Raw genomic sequence first — 23,503 nt, forward strand, 5'->3', positions numbered from 1 at the left:
CCTCAAATATATTAAAGAAACTAGGAAGTGAATCCCCTGGGAGAGGATATGGTGGCACTGATAAAAGTTGCTCTTTGAGTACTTATTATGTATCAGACAGTCTGCTAAATGCTTATAAACAGTTATGCCATATCATGGATGGGGTATTAAGTAGAGCTTAAAGAGCTGATTTAAGACTGTGCAGTTACTAAGTGGCAGAGCCAAGATTCGAACCCAGTTTGTCTCCAAAGGCTATGTTCTCTTTAGTATAGCCAGGTTGCCTAAGTTCAGTTCCGTTTTAAAATCTGCAAAATGGAGATAACAACAGTATCTGTCTTCTAGGGGTGTTGGTTTTTCTGATGATCCAGTGAGTTAAAGGGCTTAGAACAGTGCCTGGACCATAGTGAGCATTTTAGGCTTGCTCTTATTGTAATTGATGGTACTTTCTGTATCATTCTGGTTCTTTTTTCCCCCCACCCCTTAATCTCCTCCTTTAGCATTTAATAAGTGGCAGCCTCTTGGATATTTTTATTTCTTTGCCTGTGTGGCAGACACAGCCCTGGCCGTTTCATCTGGTGCAGATGGAGGAGAGCCGTGGTGATGGGCCTGGCCTTAGCGAAGTGCTGTGGGGGCAGTTGCTGTAAATAGTCTGAGATGGCATGTGCTGGCTAGGACAGGGAAGGGGGAAAGGATTTGAGCCCCAAACACAAGGACCCGCCACCAGAAGCGTCTTTATCTGCCAAGAGAAGATGTGTGTGCACTCAAAGGAGTAGTGCCTGCATGATTTGGTGTTCACCTTGCCTTTATTAGAGTGTGCTCTGGTATAATTGTCTAGTGCATTAATTGCCAAACGTGGCTGATTCACTGGAGGGATTTGTGAGTTAAATTCCCATCCTGCGTATTGAATCACTCCTCAGTGGTGGGACCCGAGCATCTGTATTTGTAATTTTTTTAAGTTTATTTATTTATTTTGAGAGAGAGTGTGTGTGCACATGTGTGTGAGTGGGGAAGGGCAGAGAGAACCTCAAGCAGACTCCACGCTGTCAGCACAGAGCCCGACGTGGGGCCCGATCCCATGAATCATGAGATCATGACCTGAGCTGAAATCAAGAGTCAGATGCTTAATCGACTGAGCCACCCAGGTGCCCCTATAATGGCTTTTGAATGGTTAGCCAGGTTTGAGAGCCACTAGGATGCTGTTTGTTTCTGAGTCTGTGCAGGGCCACCCCCAGCCAGCCATGGCAGAAGTGTGTGTGTGTGCGTGTGCGTGTGCGTGTGTGTGTGTGTGTGTGTGTGTGTATGACTTTGAAAAGTCTTGGGAGAAGGAACTTCCCCATTATCTAATCAACCCCATTCTTGGCAGCCCTCTAAAGATGAATTGGAAATACAGGTCTACAAGCAGGTGAGTGATAAGGGTTCCATTCCAGAAATAACCAGGGACAGGATTTCATCAAATTAATTTGTTAGTTATATTTTATTTGGGTCTTGTGTTTATGTCGATGCCTCATCAATATTTGCTTATTCTCATGCTTCGAAGTTACATACACAGGAAGTAATAGCTATTGAATGTAATTTTGATATTTAATTTACATGCAGCTTAATGGAAGTTGTTAGAGGGCTGTGTTTCCCAGTGCAGTGCTCAGAGAATGAATGGAGTAGCTCACATTCCATTTTATAGTCGAGAAATCATGATTAGAGTGGAATGTGAATATGGTTAGCTGTGGTGAGACAATATTGACATTGTTGCTAAGATATTGTACCAGACATGTCATTGAGGCTGCTTTTTTTCCGAAACTGAGTGATGCTCCCCCCCCGCAACACCCCCCCTCCCCTGCCCCAATTTGTGGTGCTGGTGGTGCTGGTGAAGCAGGAATATAACAAATAAAATAACAGATGCAGAAAATGTCTTATTCTCCCACTCCCTGCCCTGCAGTACAGGCCTGAAAAGGATCTTGTTAAACAGCCACATGTACACAATTGATTTAGTCTGCTTTTTTCTAGGATGTGTGCTGAATTGGTTACATTGCATTTTTAACGTGTTTTTGTAGGGAAGAAACTTTCAGGGCTGCCTAGAAACTTGGAGGCATTTCCCCCCAAATGTTTATAGATCCCGTTTTCCTTGTAAGGAGTTGAAATGAGATAAATGGTGGCAGCTCCCTCTTCTCCTTCCTTTCTCTTGTAACAAGGCCTGTTGGCAGGAGTATTGCTGATGGGCCTGCCAGGGTTTGGATTTGAGTAGTCAGTGAGGGGGTGGTGTGCTGGTTATGGTATTGTTCTAAAAGTCTTTTTCCCTCCACTTACTTTTCCACCCCCAAAATGTCATCGTGTCCAATATGACAGAATGTTCCTGGTGATTATCGTTCAGGGAAACATGACTTGCTAAATTATCTGTGGATGACAGTCAGAATTTCTTAAGCACTGAAAAGCATTCCATGCTTGGTACACACCTTGGCTAGGAGATCCATGGTGTACACAGAAGCAGGCCAGTGTAAAGCCATGATGCAGAACTCTGTGGGTCAGACTGCCTGGGTTCAAATCCACATGTACCACTTACAGGCTGTGGGGCCCTAGGTAGCTCACTTAGTAGGCTCCCTAAGCAATAGTTTTCTCAGCTATAGCCCAGGAGCAATGCCACCAAATGGAATAGGATGAATAAATAAGCTAATGTGTATACAGTGCTTAGCAAGATGTCTGGTACACAAAGTAAGGCCTTTACTGCTAACTTAATCACCCTCATTATTATTAGGACAGTTACATTTGATGAACATGTATATCTAGTTAGAGCAGAGAACTCTCTGTAAATCCTGATGTGTTACTTGGGTACTTCCTGCAATGTGAAATTCCAGGGTAAGTGAGCTCCAGCAGTCATAGTGGGGCTAAGCGTGTAATTGAGATAGAGGATAGCTTGAGGAGTTGGATATTCAATGGGTAGCTGCAGTCCTCAGGGCTGCCTCCTTGCAGTTCCAAGGCACCATTCACATAGATGTGAGACATGCAGCACAGTGATCCTACTGTCATTCTTCCTCACATCACACTCAAGACCTACAGAAAAAGTGGAGTTTTCTATGTTATAAGAAGTCATATTCAGGATATTGTTTTTGAGAAAGTTTAATGTTAAGAGAAGTTTGGTTGGAGATTGGAAGTTGTAAGCAGAGAAATCAGAGTGTAGACAGAGCTGGGGCAGTGAGGTTCTATTAAGTACTTCGAAGTATATAGAACAAGGAACTGGATCTTGGACTGCACAATGACCATAGAATACAGCCAGAACAGACCTTCCCTGTGAGATCAACCAATAAGGAAGACTTTTTGATGTCTGTAAGACTTGGGGAAAAGAGGACCATAGACAGTTTAAGCTACATGGACAAGGGCAAGTCTGAGCCAGGTGGTTGAGTAGGCATAGTTGGAGGTGCATAGATAAGGGAAAAGTGAGTCTCTGTTCCTGGGGAAGGGTATTCATAAGAGCAATGACTTGGCAGGTATCCAGCAGGGGCTTACTGGGAAACCTCCAGAAGTAGAAAGAGATAGGTACAAATTTATGTTTCAAATAAATGTTTGATGGAAAATAAATTGTTTTCTTTTTTTAAAAAATCTTTTTTAATGTTTATTTTTGAGAGAGAGAGAGAGAGAGCATAGGGCAGGGCAGAGAGAGAGGGAGACACAGAATCTGAAGCAGGCTCCACAGACTCCAAGCTGTCAGCACAGAGCCTGATGTGGGGCTCGAACCCGCAGACCGTGAGATCATGACCTGGGCTGAAGTCAGATAGTCAATTGACTGAGCCACCCAGGAGCCCCAAGTGTGTTTTCTTATAAAACATTCTCATTATAAAAATGTCAGAAGATATGTCAAACGAGAAATGTAAAAGGGAAAAACCATTGCTGCTTCCACCCCCTTAAGAATAACCATCAACATTTTATCAAACCTTCTTCTGGCTTTTGGTTGTGCATATTCTTTTCCCATTGGTATACAGCATATACAAAATTGTGTATACTGGCTTAAATGTTGCTCCCTTTGTGTTTTTTTTTTTAAAGTTGATCATATGGTAAACTCAAATCTTTCTTTTTCGTAATTTCAGTTCCTTGGCAATGAAAATGGTTGTTGTGGTGTTCTGCACTCCTCTGCTTGTTTAGGAAATGGTGGGGCGGTGGTGTGGGAGAGCTCTCTCTGCCCAGTGTCACAACCATGCAAAAAATGTTAGCCATTGTTAGCAAGTTCTGGCACAGGGCATTATTGTTCTAAGAGCTTGCCAGATAAGGTAAGAGATTGTTTCTGCACTAAGGGGTGAAGGATATGGTTCAAAAACCACATTTCCTGAATGAGCAGGGACTGGAAGCAGAAGAGGGAGACAGCTGAATGAGGTGTTTGGAGGCTGGGCTTGGGCTAGAGTTTATTGCCTTTTTTTTCTTTTCTTTTCTTTTCTTTTCTTTTCTTTTCTTTTCTTTTCTTTTCTTTTCTTTTCTTTTTTCTTGTCTTGTCTTTTTTTTTTTTTTTTTTTTTTTAATGATAATGTCCTCAGTATTGAGTAGTTAATTTTGGTTCTTAAGTAACTTTTTTTCTCAAGAAGGATAAATGGGCTGGGCATTTTCTGAACCTTTGAGTTTCTGATAATTTTTTTTTTCTGGTTGATACTGTACTTAATGGAAAACTTGGTATAGTTTTATAAGGTTTGGTCTTGCTATTCCCTCCCTCAAATTCTGTGGGTGTTGCTTTTGACTTCTGTTTTTTTGGTATTGGTTGGAGAGGAGAAGTGTTGTGGGTTGAATTCTGTCCCCGCCAAAAGATGTTGAGGTTCTAACCCTCAATACCTGTGAAGGTGACCTTATTTGGAAGTAGGGTCTTTGTAGACATAATTGAGGTAAAATGAGATTATATAGGACTAGGGTAGGCCCTAATTTACTATGACTGTCCTTAGAAGAAAAGAAGCACAGACATAGGGGAGGAGGCCATGTGATGACACAGGCAGAGATTGATGTGTCTACAAGCTAAAGATAACAAGCAACACCGGAAACCAAGAAAGGCTTGGACTAGATTCTCCCCTAGAGCATTCAGAGAGAGCCTGGCTCTGCCCAACACCCTTAAATTGTAGACTTGAAGCCTTCAATTTCTGTTTAAGCTACCCAGTTTATGGTACTCTGTTACAGCAGCCTGAGAAACTAAGATAAGCAGTCTGAGGGGAGTTGGGTTCTGGTTCCTTTGAAAGTCTCTGTGGTTTTATAGCCCATTAAACTTTTTTTTTTTTTTTTTTTTACTTTTTCCTTTTCTTTCTTTCTTTCTTTTTTTTTTTCTATATCCTTACCTGGATATTTGTGATAAAGAAAAAATTATCAGCTTAGTTTTGCCAAGGTGAGTCAAGGTGCAGTCCCTTCAGGGAAACAGCCTGGGGTATGGTGGGTTCTTTTTATCTGCATACTTTAATTCAGAAAAGATATTTTTTAAATGTTTGTTTATTTTTGAGAGAGAAAGAGAGAGCGTGTGTGTGTGCACACAAGCAGGGGAGGGGCGGAGAGAGAGGGGGACAGAGGATTTGAAGCCGTCTCTGTCCTGACAACAGAAAGCCCTATGCAGGGCTTGAACTCAAGAACTATGAAATCATGACCTGAGCCACAGTCAGATGCTTAACTGACTGAGCCTGCCAGGTACCCTGTTGGGTTTGTTTCCTTTTTTTCTAAAGTGTATTTATTTATTTTGAGAAAGAGAAAGAACACATGAGCAGAGAGGGGCAGAGAGAGGGAGAGAGAAGCCCAAGCAGGTTCTGTACTAGCAGCATGAAACCCCGTGTAGGGCTCGAACTCACAAACTGTGAGCTCATGAGCTGAGCTGAAATTAAGAGTTGGATGCTTAACTCACTGAGCCACCCAGGTGCCCCAAGATTTGTTTGTTTTTAGTTTTTAAAATATCATGTCCTCATTTCATCTCAAAAACACCTTTTGTTTTTCATATCTATAATCTTTACTCACATCATTAAAATGTTTGCCCTTCTCCTCTGATTCTGGGGAGACTTCCTCAAGCTTGTTCTTTATCACCGAGTGGATTTTCTATAGTGTTAATTTTATTCTTTATGCCTGAAATGTGGATCGAAATCTGGTTACTGCTTTTTAAATTTCCTTGCTTGTCTTCCCTTATTTTTAGTGTGAATCTAGTGTATAGATAAAATAATCAAAATAACACAGCATATGAAGGGTATAGAGGCCATATTATCCTGTATTCTACTGAGGGTGCCATGCAATTCACTGAATTTTTTTTCTCCGTCTTTTTTTTTTTTTTTTTTTGAGTCTTCAAGAAGATACTCTTTTCCTTTCTCTCATAAGCTATATGTTTGCTCATTCTGCCATCATTTATTATTTTGGGGGTGTTTGTAGGGGAGGCTTTTCATCAAAGAGAAAAGGTATAGTCAGCCCTGTTTTTTTTTTTTGTTGTTGTTGTTGATTTTGATTTGTTTGTTTTGTTTTTGAGAAAGAGAGAGACATAGAGTACGAGCTGGGGAGGGGCAGAGAGAGACACACACAGAATATGAAGCAGGCTCCAGGCTCTGAGCTGTCAGCACAGAGCCCGACGCAGGACTCAAACTCATGAACGGTGAGATCATGACCTGAGCCAAAGTCAGACTCCTAACCAACGGAGCTACCCGGGTGCCCCTAGTCAGCCCTGTTTTACCTACATGGATTGATCTGTTGGTTCCTGTTGGTAGGTGTGGGGGAAAGACAGGAGCAGATGCCCAGGAAAGGGCCTGGATAGCTCTCTGACCTGGTGGACTAAGTGTGCTTAGGCCCCTGGTTGTTTCAATAACAACAAAAGATGCCCTGTTACTATCCTTACATTATTGGAAGTTCTTTCCTTTTCTGACACTCCCTTATCTTTCCATATGCTTTTTGCATTTATGAGCTTGCCTCTTACTTTGTAGTTACAAGTATTTTATCAGGGTCTTGGGAGATGTTTTAAGTGAAACAGGAATTACCACCTTTAGCCTACCATCACCCCACCCCCTGTACTATGGGCTGTCCCCCCTCTTCCTTGTACTTCCATAGTCCTTGGTCCTGCCTGTTTCATTCCTAGCCCTTTCAGCCTCTGCTTCCTCCCCATCCCCTCTACCCCCCTGCCAAGCCTGTCTCTCTTCCTGCCCTCTTCCTGGCAGACCTCTGGATTATCCTGTGTGTGCTGCAACCACCACACACACTCCACCACCAGCAGCAGAGATGCCCAGGACCTTGAAGAGAGCCGGAATGCAGGGTGGGCAGAAAAGAAATGAAATGTGTGCCTACACAGAGCCCATCGATGATGGGAGCACGTGTGTTCTGTGCTACCGAGAATCTGACCTTCTTCAGAGCAGGGTCCTGTACCGCGTCCACTTCAGTCAGTAGAACATAAGCTCCTCTAGTGGTCAGCCCCAAACACGATCACTTTGGATGATCTTTGTGGAACAGATCTTCATTTCATCCACTTGCCAGGTCAGGCCATGGTGGGTGGCCCATTTAGACTTAAGATCTTCATGTCCATACAAGGCTCAATTCTAGGGGATGCAAATATAAAATATTTACAGGAAACATATGCACATAAAATGTAAACCATATAAAAGTATACACCTCTCATCCATGCTCCCAACTGGTCATTTCCCCTTCCCAGAGTCGGCCACTGCTGCTGGTTCCTGTGTGTCCTTCTAGAGACCCCACACATGTACAACTGTGTATGTTTACACAGATTTATATACATAAGTTTATAGTGTATATACAGATGTGTATACAGATAGGCACACATATACACATACACACACACACACACTCAAGGAATGTACATTGTGTTACAATCATCTGTATGGTGTTCTCCAATTTCTTTCCCTTTTCATCTCTCCCACCTCTGTCTTGGAATAGGAGCATAAACATTTTGGATCTCTTTGACCACCTTCCTGCCTCAGTGGTTCTCAATCCTGGCTGCACCTGAGAATCACTTGGGGGAGACCTGTCAGTGCCTGAACCATACTCCAGACTAGTTACAACAGCCTCGCTGGGAAGGGCTCAGGTTTCCCTGTGTGCAGGGATTGGGCACTACAGCTTTAGTCGTGTGCAGGAGCAGCAGGCCCAGTGGACTCAGGGACCCGAGTACTGAGTGTACCTGACAAGGAAATACAGAATAACGGATTCCATGTAGATTGAGGATGAATCCTACCAGGCTGCTTTGACCACAGCCAGCCCACTGCTTTCTTCTTCCTCTGGGCCGGATAGAGTGGCCACATTCTTGGTTCGATGAGGCGAGAATGACACTCAGCACATCCACCCTGGGCAGAGAGAGCAGGGCCAAATGCTGCAAGAGTTAAATGAATTTACAGTGCAAAGGGAAAGGAGAAGAAACTATTTAAGGTGCTTGGTTACTAAACATCTAACTCAGATCCACTTTGCTTGCGTGGTGCCAGCATAAGGTGTGACTGACTGAAAGAAAATTAATGATCTGAGCCCGGGTGCCTCCCAAATGGAATGGTCCAGGAGTGCTGTGGAGCTAATTAACCAGCCTGCACGAAAAATGAAAATAGATGAGGGAACAGGTTTCTTTTCACAGTGGCCTGGTACTGTGCATAGACCTACATATACTATTTTTGGCATTCCCTATTAAGTATTCAAAATGACGTAATGTTGAAAGGCATAGCTCAGTACCCTTTTTTCAGGGTAGTGGAATAGATTCTGGATTGGACTGCCTGGATTCAGAGTCAGCCCTGCCATTGGTTGGTGTCCTTGGGCAAGATGCTGGGTACTTTCTGTGTGGTAGACTCCTTGTCAGAGGAGTATTAAAAACAACACCCACTTCATGAGGTCGTTGTGAGGATATGAGATAATGGGTATAAAGTGTCTCCAACGAACCCTGTCCTAACACATAGTACGTCAAAGAAGGCACTTACTGTGTTGAAATACACCCCTCTAGGGCTTGGGGGTGGAATTTTTCTGAGGTCTTGTATTCTTTAAGCTTAGAAACTCTTGCCTGGTGGACCTGCCTTAAAGGAGAATTTTGACAATAAGAGAGGAAATGCCAGTCTCTTTCCTCATCGTCTGTGTCAGGGTAAAGTATGTCTGGTTCTGTAACCACTGAGTATTGAGAATAAAACTGTGAGGATAGTATTTACTGATCTCCATGTAGAATCTGCTTCGTGGATTTTTGAAGACAAAAGGATAAACTTGTCCTGTTGACCAGGTTTTTCTGTACTGGGGAGTGGGGGTGGAAGTTAGCTGCTTTGTTGCCTCCTAACAGTATTGTTTGAGTCTTAGTCACGACTCTGTGAATAATGTTCTGGAAAATTGCTTTCTTGGATACATTTATCTTGACTCTCTTTTTGAAAATGTACATTAACAATCAGTAGCTTTGGCTGGTTACTTGGGGAGATCCTATAAGACATAAAACAGTTTAAAATGCTTTCGGTTGCAGAGGGAGCCTTCCAAAGGCTCCCAAAATGATACTTGGATCTTGTGGGAGGAAATCTTCCAATTTTCTAGGTTTCTGTAAATATATATGAGTTATGTGGTTATAAAACCTTATGATGGAAAATATGTTTAAGAAACATTAATGCACTCCCAGGCGGGGACTGCACAAAAGATGCCCTAACACATTTAATGCCCTAGTTAAATGTACTGCACAAGTCCCGTTTTCTGGAACTGGATAAACAGAACATTCTTTCTTTCTATTCTGAGCTTCCACCCTCCCCCCTCCACCTGACCCTCCCCACCCCCCCACCTAGTGATTTCAATGGCACAATAAATGGAAATCTTATTTCCTGCATCTGCAGACCTATTTACCTGAATGTTTGAGCTCACCCTTGCCTTTCTCAGGTCTGCTCTTTCTGAAATGCGATTTTGCTTTCATCTCCCCGGCTTCTTTGCCCTCGTTTTTTAAGCCTTCTCTAATCCTGCACTCCATTTACTTTAATCTGTAATGTTGGACATTGCCATTCTGCATAGACACCTTTAAACATTCATCATCTCCCAGATTTGCATTTTCTTCCATTATGAACTTAAATCCCTTTTCACAGTCTATAACAGTAGAAAAAAAATTTAAAATAAAGAAGTGTTATCAAAAGCCATTTCTGCCAATTTAAAATGCCTTATTGGATGGCTTTATCCCCTTTGATAATTCTATTATCTTGGCAAACTATGACTGGGACTTATAGTTCCTTTGTGTCATACATATGTGCGTGTGTACATATTTAGTTATATGTATTACAAATAGGAAGAACCTTATGCCCCCATGCCATTTATGGTCTTTTATTTTTGGAATTCAAAGAAGTGGTGATTTTAAAAGTATGTGTGGGTTTGTGGTGTGTGTGTGTGTGTGCATGCGTGTGATGGAGGCTGTATGTGACCTGCAAAGCCTAAACTTTAAAAGCAAAACTGTGCTGACCCTTTACAGACTTGTTACTTAAAAATATGTCTGTTTTGGGTACCTCCATTTTTTTTTTTTCAAAGTACAGATCTTTTTTCTTCTTTGTTTGTTTATTTTTGAGAGAGAGACCAAGCAAGAGCAGGCGAAGGGCAGAGAGAGAGGGGGACAGAATCCAAAGCAGACTCCAGGCTCTGAGCTGTCAGCACAGAGCCCAACATGGGGCTCAAACTCACAATTGTGAGATCATGACCTGAACCGAAGTCAGGTGCTCAGCCGACTGAGCCATCTGGGCACCCCTCAGACGTGTGGGGTAGTGTGTTAGAGCCTGAGCTGGCCAGTTTTAGGAATTGGGAGAGAAGGTCATTCTAGGTGTTTGACCCCTGCTCGTCAATTTCAACCCCTATGTCCCATTGTTTTCTGTCTGTGAAACAATGTGATTGAATTAGATACTCTCTGAGATTAAAAGCATGGTGGGGTGGATGCATGTATCTGTGGTGTATGAATGTTTCATGGGAAACACCTGCCAGTGGAACAGGAGGGGACCTGATAGATCATTGGTGGTTGATAACATGGTCATCCTACCTAGCCTGGCATTTCTGGAGTAGCAGGAATGGTGATCAAAGTGTATCTTATCACTTAATTGAGGTGGGAATAAAATAGGTCACAGTTCAAAGGACACCAACTATTTGGAGCTAAAGGAAATGTGTCCACAGTGCTGGTTATTGCAGTGAAATGTTTTTAATTCCTCTTAAAACCTCTTTAAGCATCTGCTGTGGAATGTTAAATCAACCAGAGAATTTCTGGTGTCCTGTTGCCCAGAACCAGTATTGTATAATTCTTGTGGATACCCTTAGGAGATTTTCACTTTCTGCCCCTGGCGTCGTCTGCATCCTTGTGATGCTCTCGGATTTACTTTGACCTGAACCCCTTTGCCTACATGTAGTTAAAGCACCAGGCTCCGGAATGCTGCCTCCAGCTTCTAAGCTGCTGAATCACCCCACTTGTTTCATGCTGCCTGTTCATACATAAAATTTCTCTCCCTGCTTTGTGCCTTTCTAATAAAAGGAAACTGGAAGTTAGGGGTCTTTGTGTCTGAAGGACAAACCAACAGAAAATGTTTGGGAATGATAATATAGTAAGATGTTCAAGTAATCCTGAAATAGAAACCCTTCCTTCCCGAGCCCCATCTCCGAGTCCCTTTTTATTGCAGACCACATAAAACCAGAGTGTCAGAGTGCAGCTGCTCAGAAGGCTGAAGGTCCTCATGGTTACAGCCTGCTTTGGAAACTCATCCCCACCATACTTGGAGTTAATGAAAATATTTGCTTTGCTTGATATAAACAAAGTTTATGGGCACATTTTATAATTAGGAAACCCTTTAATTTTCTTTTATCCTTAACTCCCCTCTTTTGTTTGTATCATTGGAGAATATGAAGTATTTAAGAAAATAAACCCTTTCTCAGTAAGGAGCTTATTTTTTATTTCTGGTGTTGTTAGATGCCTTTCTCCCTAATATTGTGTCCCCATCCAAATTAAGGGACTTGAAGTCTGGTTTGGGTTTTGTTTTGTTTTGTTTATTGTAAAGGTTAGAAATATTTCTGTATGAGTAGGGAAGACCATACCTTGTCACAGTGCCTGCTCCTATCCGGCCAGTCTAGACATTGGACTACCAGCTTGGTGATTGGGATGGTGTAAGCGCCAGCCACAGGGCAATGCAGCTCTTTTCAAACCACATGGACAACCTCTTCAAGGTCCCCTGCACATCCTGTGCATGTACCCCTTGGGGCTGTGGCCTCAGCGCTTTCCAAGTTCTACCTCTCCTAGTTTTGTTGCCAAATAGCCAGGAGTCAGGTGACCAGGCACCGTTCTTGTAGGCATAGCACCTGCTTGCATTCCCTAGATGAGACCAATGTGGTGGTGGGGACTGGTCATGAGCACCAGATACAGGACCGGAGAAAACAGCTCTCTTTTCCTCTGTCTTCTCAAATCTCCTTGGTTGGGGAGGCACTTAGCCCCAATGGGCACTGGCATTGCAGTATACCCCCAGCTCTGCCTTAAGATCTCTTTCATTGACAGAGAGTCAAAGGAGAGGCACCTGGGAAACTTCATGTCCTGGCTCAAGACCTCAAGGACAAGTGGTTTCAGAAAGATTTCTGGCTTTATCCACAGTGGTGTAAGAGTGGCTCCTGGGTCCTGGGAATTGGTGGTATCTCACGGTACACATCATAAAGCAGGGTGAATGAGGGTTATAGGAGGACCAGAGTGGGTGACTTCGCTGTTCACATAGATTTAGGATGTAAAGATTTCCACTAATTCCTTCTTGCTTCCTTCCCTCAGGGACAGAACATTTGTGTGAATGCTCCTTTTTTTGAAAATTCTGGTGAAGGTTTCCTGGTAATTGTTTTCTTCTTCAAATACCAGTCACTTGGGAAACTCAAGATTTATCACTAAATGTCCAAGTTTGTTAAAATCCTTCAAGCATAGCTGGCCCGGGTGTGACTAAAATTACCTTTCTGATGTTGCCAACTTATCCATTGTGGGACCCACGGCTTTTCTGTTCACAGATCTACTGGTTTTGAGCTGCCTTTGAGGATCAAGCATGAGCCTGTCTGCCAGTTTTAACCCCCACCCCCCAAACTCCCAGTGTGTGGAGGGGGTGACTACATATTTCACCGTGCCTCCTAACATGAAAAACAAGCACAGCGATGCAATTTGAACTTGATGGTTTGGATCACATCCCTTTTGAGTCTTGCGCACAAAGATCTACACAAGTTGAGTTCTGATTCAAATCCAGGCCTTGAGTTTTCAGAGTCAGGAAGGCCTGATAAGGACCATTTGGGTAGTATTTATCAGAGAGACTAGTTTGCTTATGGAAAACTTTCTATATCTTTCCAGTTCTGTATATAAATTAGAGCTTGTAGATGTTTTAATCATCAGGGTAATGATTTACCTTCCCTCTTTACCTGTCCTCAGTTGCTTCATAGTACACACTAGAGGGGGGGAAGTAATGGGTAGGGGAGGAACAATAAGAGGAGAGCTTGTTATCGGAATACTTGAGGACCAGCTGTATCTTTTTCAGAGAGGCTAATCCTCACCACCATACTCCCTTCCTTTTGTACTCTCTATACTGTAATTGCATCCTCTGTATTTTGTTGTTGGATCTGCTTACCCTAGAATATCTGATTTCATAATAGTAAGCTTGTTTATTCTTAAGCTGAATACCAAGAAGAACCAGCTTCATCAGTAAGCCATATTTCTAGTCTCATGACTAAGGGTTGGGCTGGTCGAATTGAAGGAGGGTGGACCCTGTGCCATGGGTAGTATGGAGTGGATCTAATGAGAGAAGAGATATAGTGCTGGGGAGGAATGTTGAAGTAGAGAGACCCTCTCTTGGAGTCTTTTATTGGAGAGAAGTGAAGTCGGAGTTCTGGAATGAATCTGGGTGTTCGAATCTACTCTAAGATACTTGGGTAAGACCAATAACCTCCCTCCCCTACTTCAGCTGAAATCTGAAATCACAGCTTCTTGTGAATCATTCATACTTGGTCTTAATCTAATCTGAGATTGACGGCTTTCTGGACCCATTGTTAGGAGCGAAACTGGGCCAGTTGATATGGTCCAGAATGGTGTAGGAGGCAGAGTTCATTGATACTTGAGTGGTGAAACTTGAATTTTCTCTCACATAGAAAAAGTTATGAGTGGTAGAAGAAAAGAAAACATTAAAAAAACAACATACATAGGTGACATATGAGAATTATATTCTAAGGATGTAGTTCTTAGGAATTAATCTACCTGTAATAGATGACCTAATTTATGGTTTTTTCTCTTCACTCCAGGAGGTGACTTTGGTCCAGAGACTTCTCCCCCAGTCCTGCCCCCTGGCCATGGTGGTGACTTGTCTGTGAGCAGCGTTCCTGTGGCAGAAGACACCTACAGGGTGAGCTTGGCCAAAGGTGTCTCAATGTCTCTGCCTTCATCACCTCTGCTGCCTCGACAGTCTCATTCGGTGCAATCAAGATCAAATAAAAAATCCCCAGGTAAGTAAGCAACAAAACAGCACCCTAACTGTCTTCGTTATATATGTAAGGCATGTATTGAGATTAAGCAAAACTAGTGCTTGTAAGAAATTTCCTGGGAGGTTTTTTCTTTGTTACAGTAACTTCTGGAAGAAGAAAATCTCTAAAAAACAAAGTTTTGATTTGAATTTAGACGAATTTCTTTAGTTCAGCCTATATACAAACTATTTTGATTGCTTAGGTTAGACTTTTACCAAGATTCAGGATCTTGTTATCAGTATCAATGTTAGTCATTGGTCTTGTTTTCTTGGTGGTGAATTAGGAAATGCTATAATCTAAACTCATTGTAGCGCATTTAAAGATTTTGGATTTTGGCAAGTGTAATCTGACAGCAGTTCATTTATTACTGCCAAGTGTTATATACTGATATACTTTCCTTGATTACATCACTCAGCATTTGAGTAGATATACAATTTGTGAAAATTCAGATTTGTAAAGGGTGGGAACAAGGGTCTCATGGATTACTTGTTTAAAGTATTTTGGCTTCTTTCATCATTACCAACTTTTTGCACTTAACATTACCAATGAAAACACAAACGTTAGTTAACTTTGAGAGGTTACGAATCAGACGTGAGGAAAGCCTTTCCAGAATGCTGATACCCGCAATCATGAAAGTTCTTTGATCTTCTTTTATGTTTGCTGAGCATTTGTTTTCTGAGGGTAGGATAGTTTGGGGTCTTTATTGATCAATCATATGCCAGTGAAAGGATTCTTCTCATTTATCCATGAATGTGTTTGGGATTGGTCTACATTGTGTCCTGGGCCTATAAAATTGGTATCTGTTTTTCTGGTTTCCTAAATGTTTGTATTATTTGAGATGTGATAGGCATGATTTCTGAATCATTTAGTGGATATTTGCAGTTTGTGTGGTGACAAAATTAAGAGGACAAACCTTGACGCTTTGAATGTTAGAAATGATGCTATGAATTGGTAAGTGTCCAAAATCTTTTATTGTCCTAGAGCTTTCTTATTTTGGACAACATTGTTTACAATCCAGTCATTAGCTGGAACTTGGAAACCTTTTTGGTATGAAGCAATTTCCTGTGCCAAGGAATTTGACCTGTTTATCAGTATTTGGGGAAATTCCTGGAATGTCCTTCTTTCTCTTTGCCTTTCCCTACGACTGTATCTCTGTCAGATTTCTCTTCTTCTTTCAAATCCTGGTTCCCACACTGCCTTTCTTGCTGGTTACCCCATTGGAATGACTCTGCAAATTGTACGTAGCGTTATACTTTTTTCTGTATCAGCCACGTCATTTGCCCTTTTTCCTTAAATCAGTGTGTTCATGTGCATCCTGTGTCTGGTGGGCATGGACAGGCACGATGTCTTCTTTAAGTATACCTCATCTATAAAAAACAGATAATAGAATTCTGAACCTATCTGGATTCCTAAGGGAATAGTACTTGCAAGTGCCAAGTGCAGAGATACGACCTTTAGGAGAATTTGCCCTCCTATATAGCCTGTGCTGCTGCAAAGGAATTGATGCTTCTTGGGCCTTAGGCCTGGTGAATGCCTAAGAGAGTAGGGAATATGTATTTCAGATAGGATTTTATTATTAACAAATTAAAGGTTTGTTTTAGTGGAACTTCAATCTTCTTTTTAATTTTTCTTAATTTGATTTCTTTCCAGTTCTATGAAGATACACTTGACCCATAACACTGTGTGTGTTTCATGTGTATAACATAGTGATTTTGAATATGCATGTGTATATTACAAAATGATTACATTAAGGTTAATTAACACATCTATCACCTCATATAGTTATAATTTGTTTATTTTATGAGGTTTTAGTGGGATGTTAGGTAGCAATGAATGGCATGGCAAGCATGGGAAGTATGGCTATCCAGAAGTGTCTCAGAGTCTATAGGCTCACTGGCCAGAAATCCCTGACGAGGCCTGGTCTCCTGTGTCCTGACCAAATTTGATATCTTTAGTGTTAAGAAAATATCCTATAGTTTGTTTCTTCTCCATGGGAATAAAATTTATTTCTGCTAAACTCTTCGCAAGGCCTTATGAATAGAAGAGAGTAGTTTTGCAACATTCAACTTTTTAATGGATTGAAGAAAATACTCTCCATTTAGATGCTTTGGGTCCAAATTTAATACACTAAGCAGATTCTCCTCTAACGGAGCCATGCTTGTGCGTTGCCTAAATTTGTGCAGCAAATTAGTGTCTCACAGTGGTAATTTGGCTTCATTATCTTGGCAATTTTAATTCAAAAGGGAAGCTAAGGGCAGAGATGCTTGCTAAAAAATGGCGTGACTCAGAGTACATCAGACAATAAACAATGTTTTTCTACAGTGTCTAACACAGGCAGGTTTCTGTTCAAGCCATGTTGTTAGAAAAGTACCCAGAGACCTACTGTTCTACCTGCCTGTAAAATAAGTTGACATATGGTTGTGAACGTGCACTGGATTTAAAAATAGCCTTCTATTTAAAAAGCTAGCACTGTTGCTAATGATACAGTAAATACATTGTGTGTGCCACACCCCTAAGTATTGAGGCCTGCACTAGTGGGCTATGCTTCAGGATCTTGTCATCTTTCAGACCTAGCTCTGAAATTACCTTGATGACTTCTGTTCTCATTTTTAAGACAAGACCCTCTCTCTCTCTTAAGAAGGTACATTAAAGAAAAAAAAAAAAAAAAAAAAAGAAAGAGAAAGAAAGAAAAAGGAAGGAAGGGAGGAAAGAAAACCTAAACCTGTTTTACTTGTTTGGATAGAAACTCTTCACTAATTGATGCTAATCAAGAAACTGTCAGGGACTGAAACTATTTTGGCAAAGGTCAAATACTATAAACCCCTGTAATAGGCACTCAGCATAGCCTGTATTAATGAAAGTTTGTATTTTAATACAATAGGTGATTAGCTCCTGGGCCTTGGGAACTCTGGGCCAGAGAGTTTCATTAACCTTGCAATAATGTGACCCTGCACTTTTCATTGTTGAGTTTCTTACATTCCACTTATATTGCTAGTTAATATTATTTACTCTCCTACTACCTTGCTCCATATATTTATATTTTTTCTATTATTTAGTCTGAAGCTGCAGTTTTTGAGTATTGTTGCAATTTTTTTTTTTTTTTTTTTTTTTTTTTTTTTCTGAATGATAACTACACTGTGGCTAAAGAAAACAAGGACCAGTATCCCTTATAGTCTTGTGGTGGTTGCAAGCCTTTTTGGACTAAGAAGTCATTAATATTTGTAATGTATCCTTTTGTCTTCCAGAGAAGAGCAAAGCCCATTTCCTGTGGTTTATTTATTAGTAATATCATTAGTTACTTTATATTTGGATTATATTTCCCAGATCACTTTGGGCCCATTATGAAACACTCAAAAGGTAGGACATGAACGAGAAGCAAGCTTTTAAAATACTGTGATGGGGGTACAGCAGCAGATGGTGGAAAGTGGGTGATCTTGCTTTTTTCATCCTCACTTATACGGGGAGACTGGATGGTGCTGGCTGTTTGCACCTGTGCTGCTTCCGGTTCTAGTTCTGTCTCCGTTGACAGAGCTGATGTAGCAATTGTGAAAACCCTTCTGGCTGTCTGTTTCTTTAAGGGAGAAACCTCAAAGCTGACAGCCTGTAAAGTGGAAGTCATTCTACCCTTTGATTCTTGGACCGTAAGTTAATTCTCTGCCAAGGCCCTCACCCTCTAAAAGTGTTTCTTGTAGAAAATTTGGAGATCCCAGGATAGAAACAGAACTACTCTTAGCGTTTTTATTAAAAAAATTATTTTTACCTATTCCATCTAGACCTGAAACCACACTCGCGCTGCTTTTTTTCGCTTAATATTATATCATGAACAATTTCCAATTTGCTTGAAGAACTTGAGATTTAATGTCTGTTGTTTCAATATCCCATGATTGATTAAAAAATTTTTTATATGTTTTATTTAATGTTTTATTTATTGAGAGACACAGAAAGAGAGAGAGAGAGAGAGACAGAGAGAGCGGGGGTGGGGGAGGAGCAGAGAGAGAGGGATTCACAGAATCTGAAGCAGGCTCCAGGCTCTGAGCTGTCAGCACTGAAAGCCCAATGCAGGACTCGAACCCATGAACCACGAGATCATAACCTGAGCCAAAGTCGGGGATGCTCAACCGACTAAGCCACCCAGACGCCCCTCTATGATTGATTTTTAACTAATTTCCAGTTGTTGGATATTTGTTATTTTTCAGGCTTATTTATTTATTTACTTTGTTACTGTGGGTTTGTTTTTTTTTTAAGTTTATTTATTTTTGAGAGAGAGCAGGGGAGGGGCAGAGAGAGGGAGAGACAGACTCCCAAGCAGGCTCCCCAGTGCAGGGCTTGAACTCACAAACCGTGAGATCATGACCTGAGCCGAGATCAAGAGTCAGATGCTTAACTGACTGAGCCACTGAAGTGCCCCCAGGTCTTTTTAAATTGTAGCATAAGCCCAGACATTTTGCTTTGTTCTTGCTGTCAAATGCCTATGGATTCAAAATTATTAATTGCGGTAAAATACACATAACAAAACTTACCATTGTAACCGTTTTCTAATGTACAGTCCGATAGTGTTAAGTACATTGTTGTGCAGCCGGTCTCTAAAACTCCTAATGTGAATGTTTTGTCCAGTAATTTTTACACATATCCAATCTCGTAAGAGTGGCAAGTTCCCAGAAGTAGAATTATTGAACAAAATGGACTGCATTTTTAAAGAATCTCGATACATACTGCCCAGTCACTTTCCAGAAAAGCTGTATTGATTTCACATTCCCTCCAGCATTCTTTGAGAGGCTGCTTTTTGAAGTTAATGTCTTCTGGGAACTGTCTTAGATGGATACTGCTGGTGAGGTGCTTTGTCCAGGCTAGCTGTGGACTACTCAGAATTAGTTAGAAGGGGCTGAGAGAAGCCCTCCTGTCACCTTCCTCTTTTGAACTCCCCTCTGTTGGCACCTCTCAGGAAATTCTCACTTTCTTTTCCTTCCACGATACTGTGTCAGGGGAATTATCACAGCTGAGTCAGATCAAGTTCATGGTCAGAAAAACATAAAGCTGGCTTCCAGTTTTAGCTACAGCCACACTCTGTTATGTGGGGAAGATGATAGACATGTTAGAGTTGGAGAGGCCGCCAGGCCACCTGTGCAAGGCCTCTTTGCAGATATGGAAGGGATGGAAGGTATAGAGCTTGCCCCAATGGGCAAGTTATTGATAGAGTTTTGGCCTTAGCCCAGGTCCCCTGCTCTGTCCCCAGTACGTTCTCCTAGTCCAGTCTGCATTGTTCTGCCTGTACATTGTTGACACATGAGCTGTAAATGACGTGGCTTTGTGTTCTGGTTGTATGCACACAGGGAGGCCATAAGCTTATGTGCCCACATGCATCTGTGACAGGAAATGCACAGTCCCAGTACAAGCCTGCTTGTAGAACCAGCGAGTGCTAGGCTCTGCTTTCACCTAAGTGGTCAGGGCCACATTCAGTGCTCTGGCTTTCATCAAGGACAGTTCCTCCTGCTGTGTGAATAGGAAAACATTCTTTGTTTCCTCCTGGAGACTTGTTATTTGATAGCCTTCTCCTAGAAGTAGGTGGCTGCCTGTGCCTCACTGCCACACCCAGCTGTGACCCAGACACACACTTTCTGTTGTTCGGTGTTTACACATAGAACTCATGTGCATGCCTTTGCTCCCCTGTGTGAAGCTGCGGACCTTTTTGTGTGCCATTGACTAACCCACCCTTGATCCTGGTTTGTCCGTACCTTGGACTCACCCCAGAGTTTTAAAGACTGCTGATGCCTGAATTCTACCTTCAGAGATTCTGATATAATGCATATGAGGTATGGCCTGGACATTGGGATTTAAGATTTAAAAAGAAAAAGCTTCCCACATGATTCTAATTAATATGTAGCAAAGTTTGAGAACCACTGATAAGGAATTAGATGAGATAGTCACATATTCTTTTTTAATGAAGGTAAATACACAGGTATCTTTATTTTCTAAATTTTAGAAATCGTATTTGAGGAGGGAAATACATTACAAAAATGTACTGAAGATACAGTAAATCTTGGTTTCCTCATGCCCCCAGAAAGACAACTTCTTCTGACACTTGGTTGAATGTCTTTTCTGCCCTGTTGTGTACCACTAAATGACAGTGATGTATTTGCCCATTTGCCTGAGCACTGGACATGTGAGAAGCTCCCAGTTTTCCACTAAATAAAGAACAGTGGAAGAACATTCTCGTATATTAGTATTTAAAGGCCATCTCTGATATTTTCATTGCATAGACTATGAAAGTGGGATTACGGGGTGAAAATATAATGAATGTTGAGAGTGGCTTATTCTATACTTGTCATTTGTGCTCTCTGGTGTGTGTGTGTGGTGGGGGGATTTTTGTGGCATTTGCCCTCTGTTCTACTTGGGTGATAGGTATTTCTTATCAAATCATCACAGCTTTCTTGCTGTTTGTTTTAAGGCCATCAGTCCTGTATGTCACTAAAACATTTTCTCAGATGATCGTTTTCCATTTAATTAGGTTTATAGTGTTTTATGACCCACTAAAGTGTTTTTTGTTCTCTCCATTCAAATTTACATACTTTTCCATTGTGATTTATCCCGTTGCATTTTAAAACACAGCTTTATTGTGATGTATCACATACCCTATAATTCACCCATTTAAGGTTTACAGTTCAACATTTTTAGCATTTTCACAGGGTTGTGCAGCCATTGCCACAATCTAATTTTAGAACCTTTTTATCTGCCTTAAAAAAAAAAAAATTGCATTAGCAATTACTCCACATTCCTCCCTACTTCCCTCCCCCTCTTCCTAATCCACCATCCTGCAGCCCTAAGCAAACAGTAATCTGCTTTCTATCTCTGTGAATCACCCTTCCTGGACATTTCATATAAATGGAATCTTGTAACATGTGGGCTCCATGACCGACTTCTTTCACAGAACAGTGTTCTTTAGGTTTGCCATGTTGTATGTAGTACGTATCCGTACTTTGTTCCATTTTATTACCTAATATTTTGTGGTATGTGTGTGCCACATTTAAAAAATCCATTCTTCAGCATATGGACATTTGGGTTTCCACTTTTTGGCTCTTACGAATAATGCTGTTGTGAACATTTGTGTATACATTTTTGTGGGTATGTAGCTTTTCATTTCTTGGGTATACACCTAGGAGTAGAATTGCTGGATCATACGACAACTGTATATATAACATTTGAAAGTACTACCAAAATATTTTCCCAAGTGACTACACCGTTGTGCATTCCCACCAGCAGAGTGTGAGATTTCCAGTTTCTCTGCATTGTTGCCAACATTTGTCATTGTCTGTCTTTTTGATTATAGCCATCCTAGTGCATGTGAGCTGGTGTCTCACCATAGTTTTATTACTAAGTTGTAAGAATTCTTTTTTTATTCTAATTACAAGTTCTGTAGTATGCAACTTTTCTTCCATTCTTCAGGTTGTCTTTTTCACTTTCTTGATAACGTTGTTTCAAGTGCAAGTTTTTAATTTTGATGTAATCCAGTTCATTTTGTTGCTGTCCTTTTGATGCTCTAAGAAACCATTGCCTAATCCAAAGTCACACAGGTTTATGCCTATATTTTCTCCTAAGAGAGAAAAGGGATCAAGATCCCTTTTGAGTTAATTTTTTTATGTTTATTTTTGAGAGAGAGTGTGCACATGTGAGAAGGTGACAGAGAGAGGGAGACAGAGAATCCCAAGTGGGCTTCATGCTGACAGCAAAGAACCCTGTGTGGGGCTCGAACTCGGGAACTGCGAGATCATGACCTAAGCCAAAGTTGGATGCTCAAATGACTGAGCCACCCAGGTGCCCCGATTTTTGAGTTAATTAAAAAAATACTTTTAATGTTCATTTTTGAGAGAGAAAGAGAGGCAGAGCACAAGCAGGGAAGGGACAGAGAGAGAGAGAGAGAGGGAGACACAGAATCTGAAGCAGGTTCCAGGCTCTGAGCTGTCAGCACAGAGCCGGATGCAGGGCTTGAACTTGGGAACTGCAAGATCATGACCTTAGCTGAAGTCAGATGCTTAACCGACTGAGCCACCCGGGACACCCTTGAGTTAATTTTATGCATGATGTGAGGTAGGGGCCAACTTCATTCTTTTACATGTAGTTATCCAATTGTCTCAGCACTGTTTACTGAAACGGTGAGTGGCCTTGACCAAGTCATCTCTATGCTCTAAACCAGCCCTGTTGTTTTGCTTTCCCTTTTGCTTAGTCCCTCCTTCCCATGCCCAAGGTCAGAACTTCCTCTGTTAGAGTTGACCTCGTGTATGACTTGCTTCTTTTGCTTCATCCAGACTTCCCTCGTGTCTCTCCTTTTCGCTGTGTGAGAAAAAACTTCACGCTCCAAATAACCTGTAGCCCTGTGCTTTCTCCTCCCTGTGCACAGCCTCTCATTGCATGTCTCTGCCCTGACAGTCCATGAGCTCCTTGTCTTTGGTTCTTGTCTTTGTTTCCCCATGGAAGCCTTGAAAACAGGATGTAATCACTTCCGTTGGTTACCCTGGTGAGGGGGCATAGGTATCTACTGGTTAAAATGAGTAGGAATTTAGTAATTGGTGGTCATCAGCTCCATGTGATTGGCTGAAAATACTAATAAGCAATTTCAGTGTAATGACCTTATGTTTATAAGGCTAGAAACATACCTTCCCCCATATCCACAGAGAACTGATTCTTTAATGAATGCCCTACCTCTCTCTCAGGTCTTTGCTATCATTAGGCAGTGAGCAAAGGGGAGTAGGTTTTAAGCTGGGTTTGTCAGGGGCCTTCTCAATCCTACTTTTCTGTGCTCCCTCCTGTCACTCTTCCATTTTTTCAGGCTCTTGGCATTTTTGCTGCATGTTTCCCACTGCCTGCGGTTAATGATGACTGGAGGCTGTATCCAGTCACACTTTATAGCAGCGTCAGCTGCACCCTGTGGTGGTGTCAGATGGCAGCTAGAACAAACCCAGTGCCATGCTCAGAAAGGAGTCTTTTTACCTCAAGAAAACAGATGGGGGCAGGGACAGCAGTGGTGGGAATCTCTTCTTTCTGATCATTTCTGATTCTCAGAGAAACACAGAAGTCACAGAAGCTCATGGAACCTACTGTATTTGTAAGTAACATTGATGAA

The 23,503-nt window shown here is 41.6% G+C and overlaps 1 protein-coding gene across 7 annotated transcripts in view; it reads left to right on the forward strand.

Moving 5' to 3' along the window:
* The window catches only part of TANC1 (tetratricopeptide repeat, ankyrin repeat and coiled-coil containing 1), a 238,939-nt gene that overhangs the window by 93,261 nt on the left and 122,175 nt on the right, over nucleotides 1-23,503 (forward strand). For all 7 annotated transcript variants that reach the window (XM_042994515.1, XM_042994519.1, XM_042994522.1 and 4 more), the window contains one exon: nucleotides 14,170-14,370. In XM_042994515.1, coding sequence (XP_042850449.1) covers nucleotides 14,170-14,370 — 201 coding nt within the window. The remainder of the gene's footprint in view (nucleotides 1-14,169; nucleotides 14,371-23,503) is intronic.

The sequence above is a fragment of the Panthera tigris genome, chromosome C1 (assembly GCF_018350195.1).
Source record: "Panthera tigris isolate Pti1 chromosome C1, P.tigris_Pti1_mat1.1, whole genome shotgun sequence".
NCBI classification, from domain to species: domain Eukaryota; kingdom Metazoa; phylum Chordata; class Mammalia; order Carnivora; family Felidae; genus Panthera; species Panthera tigris.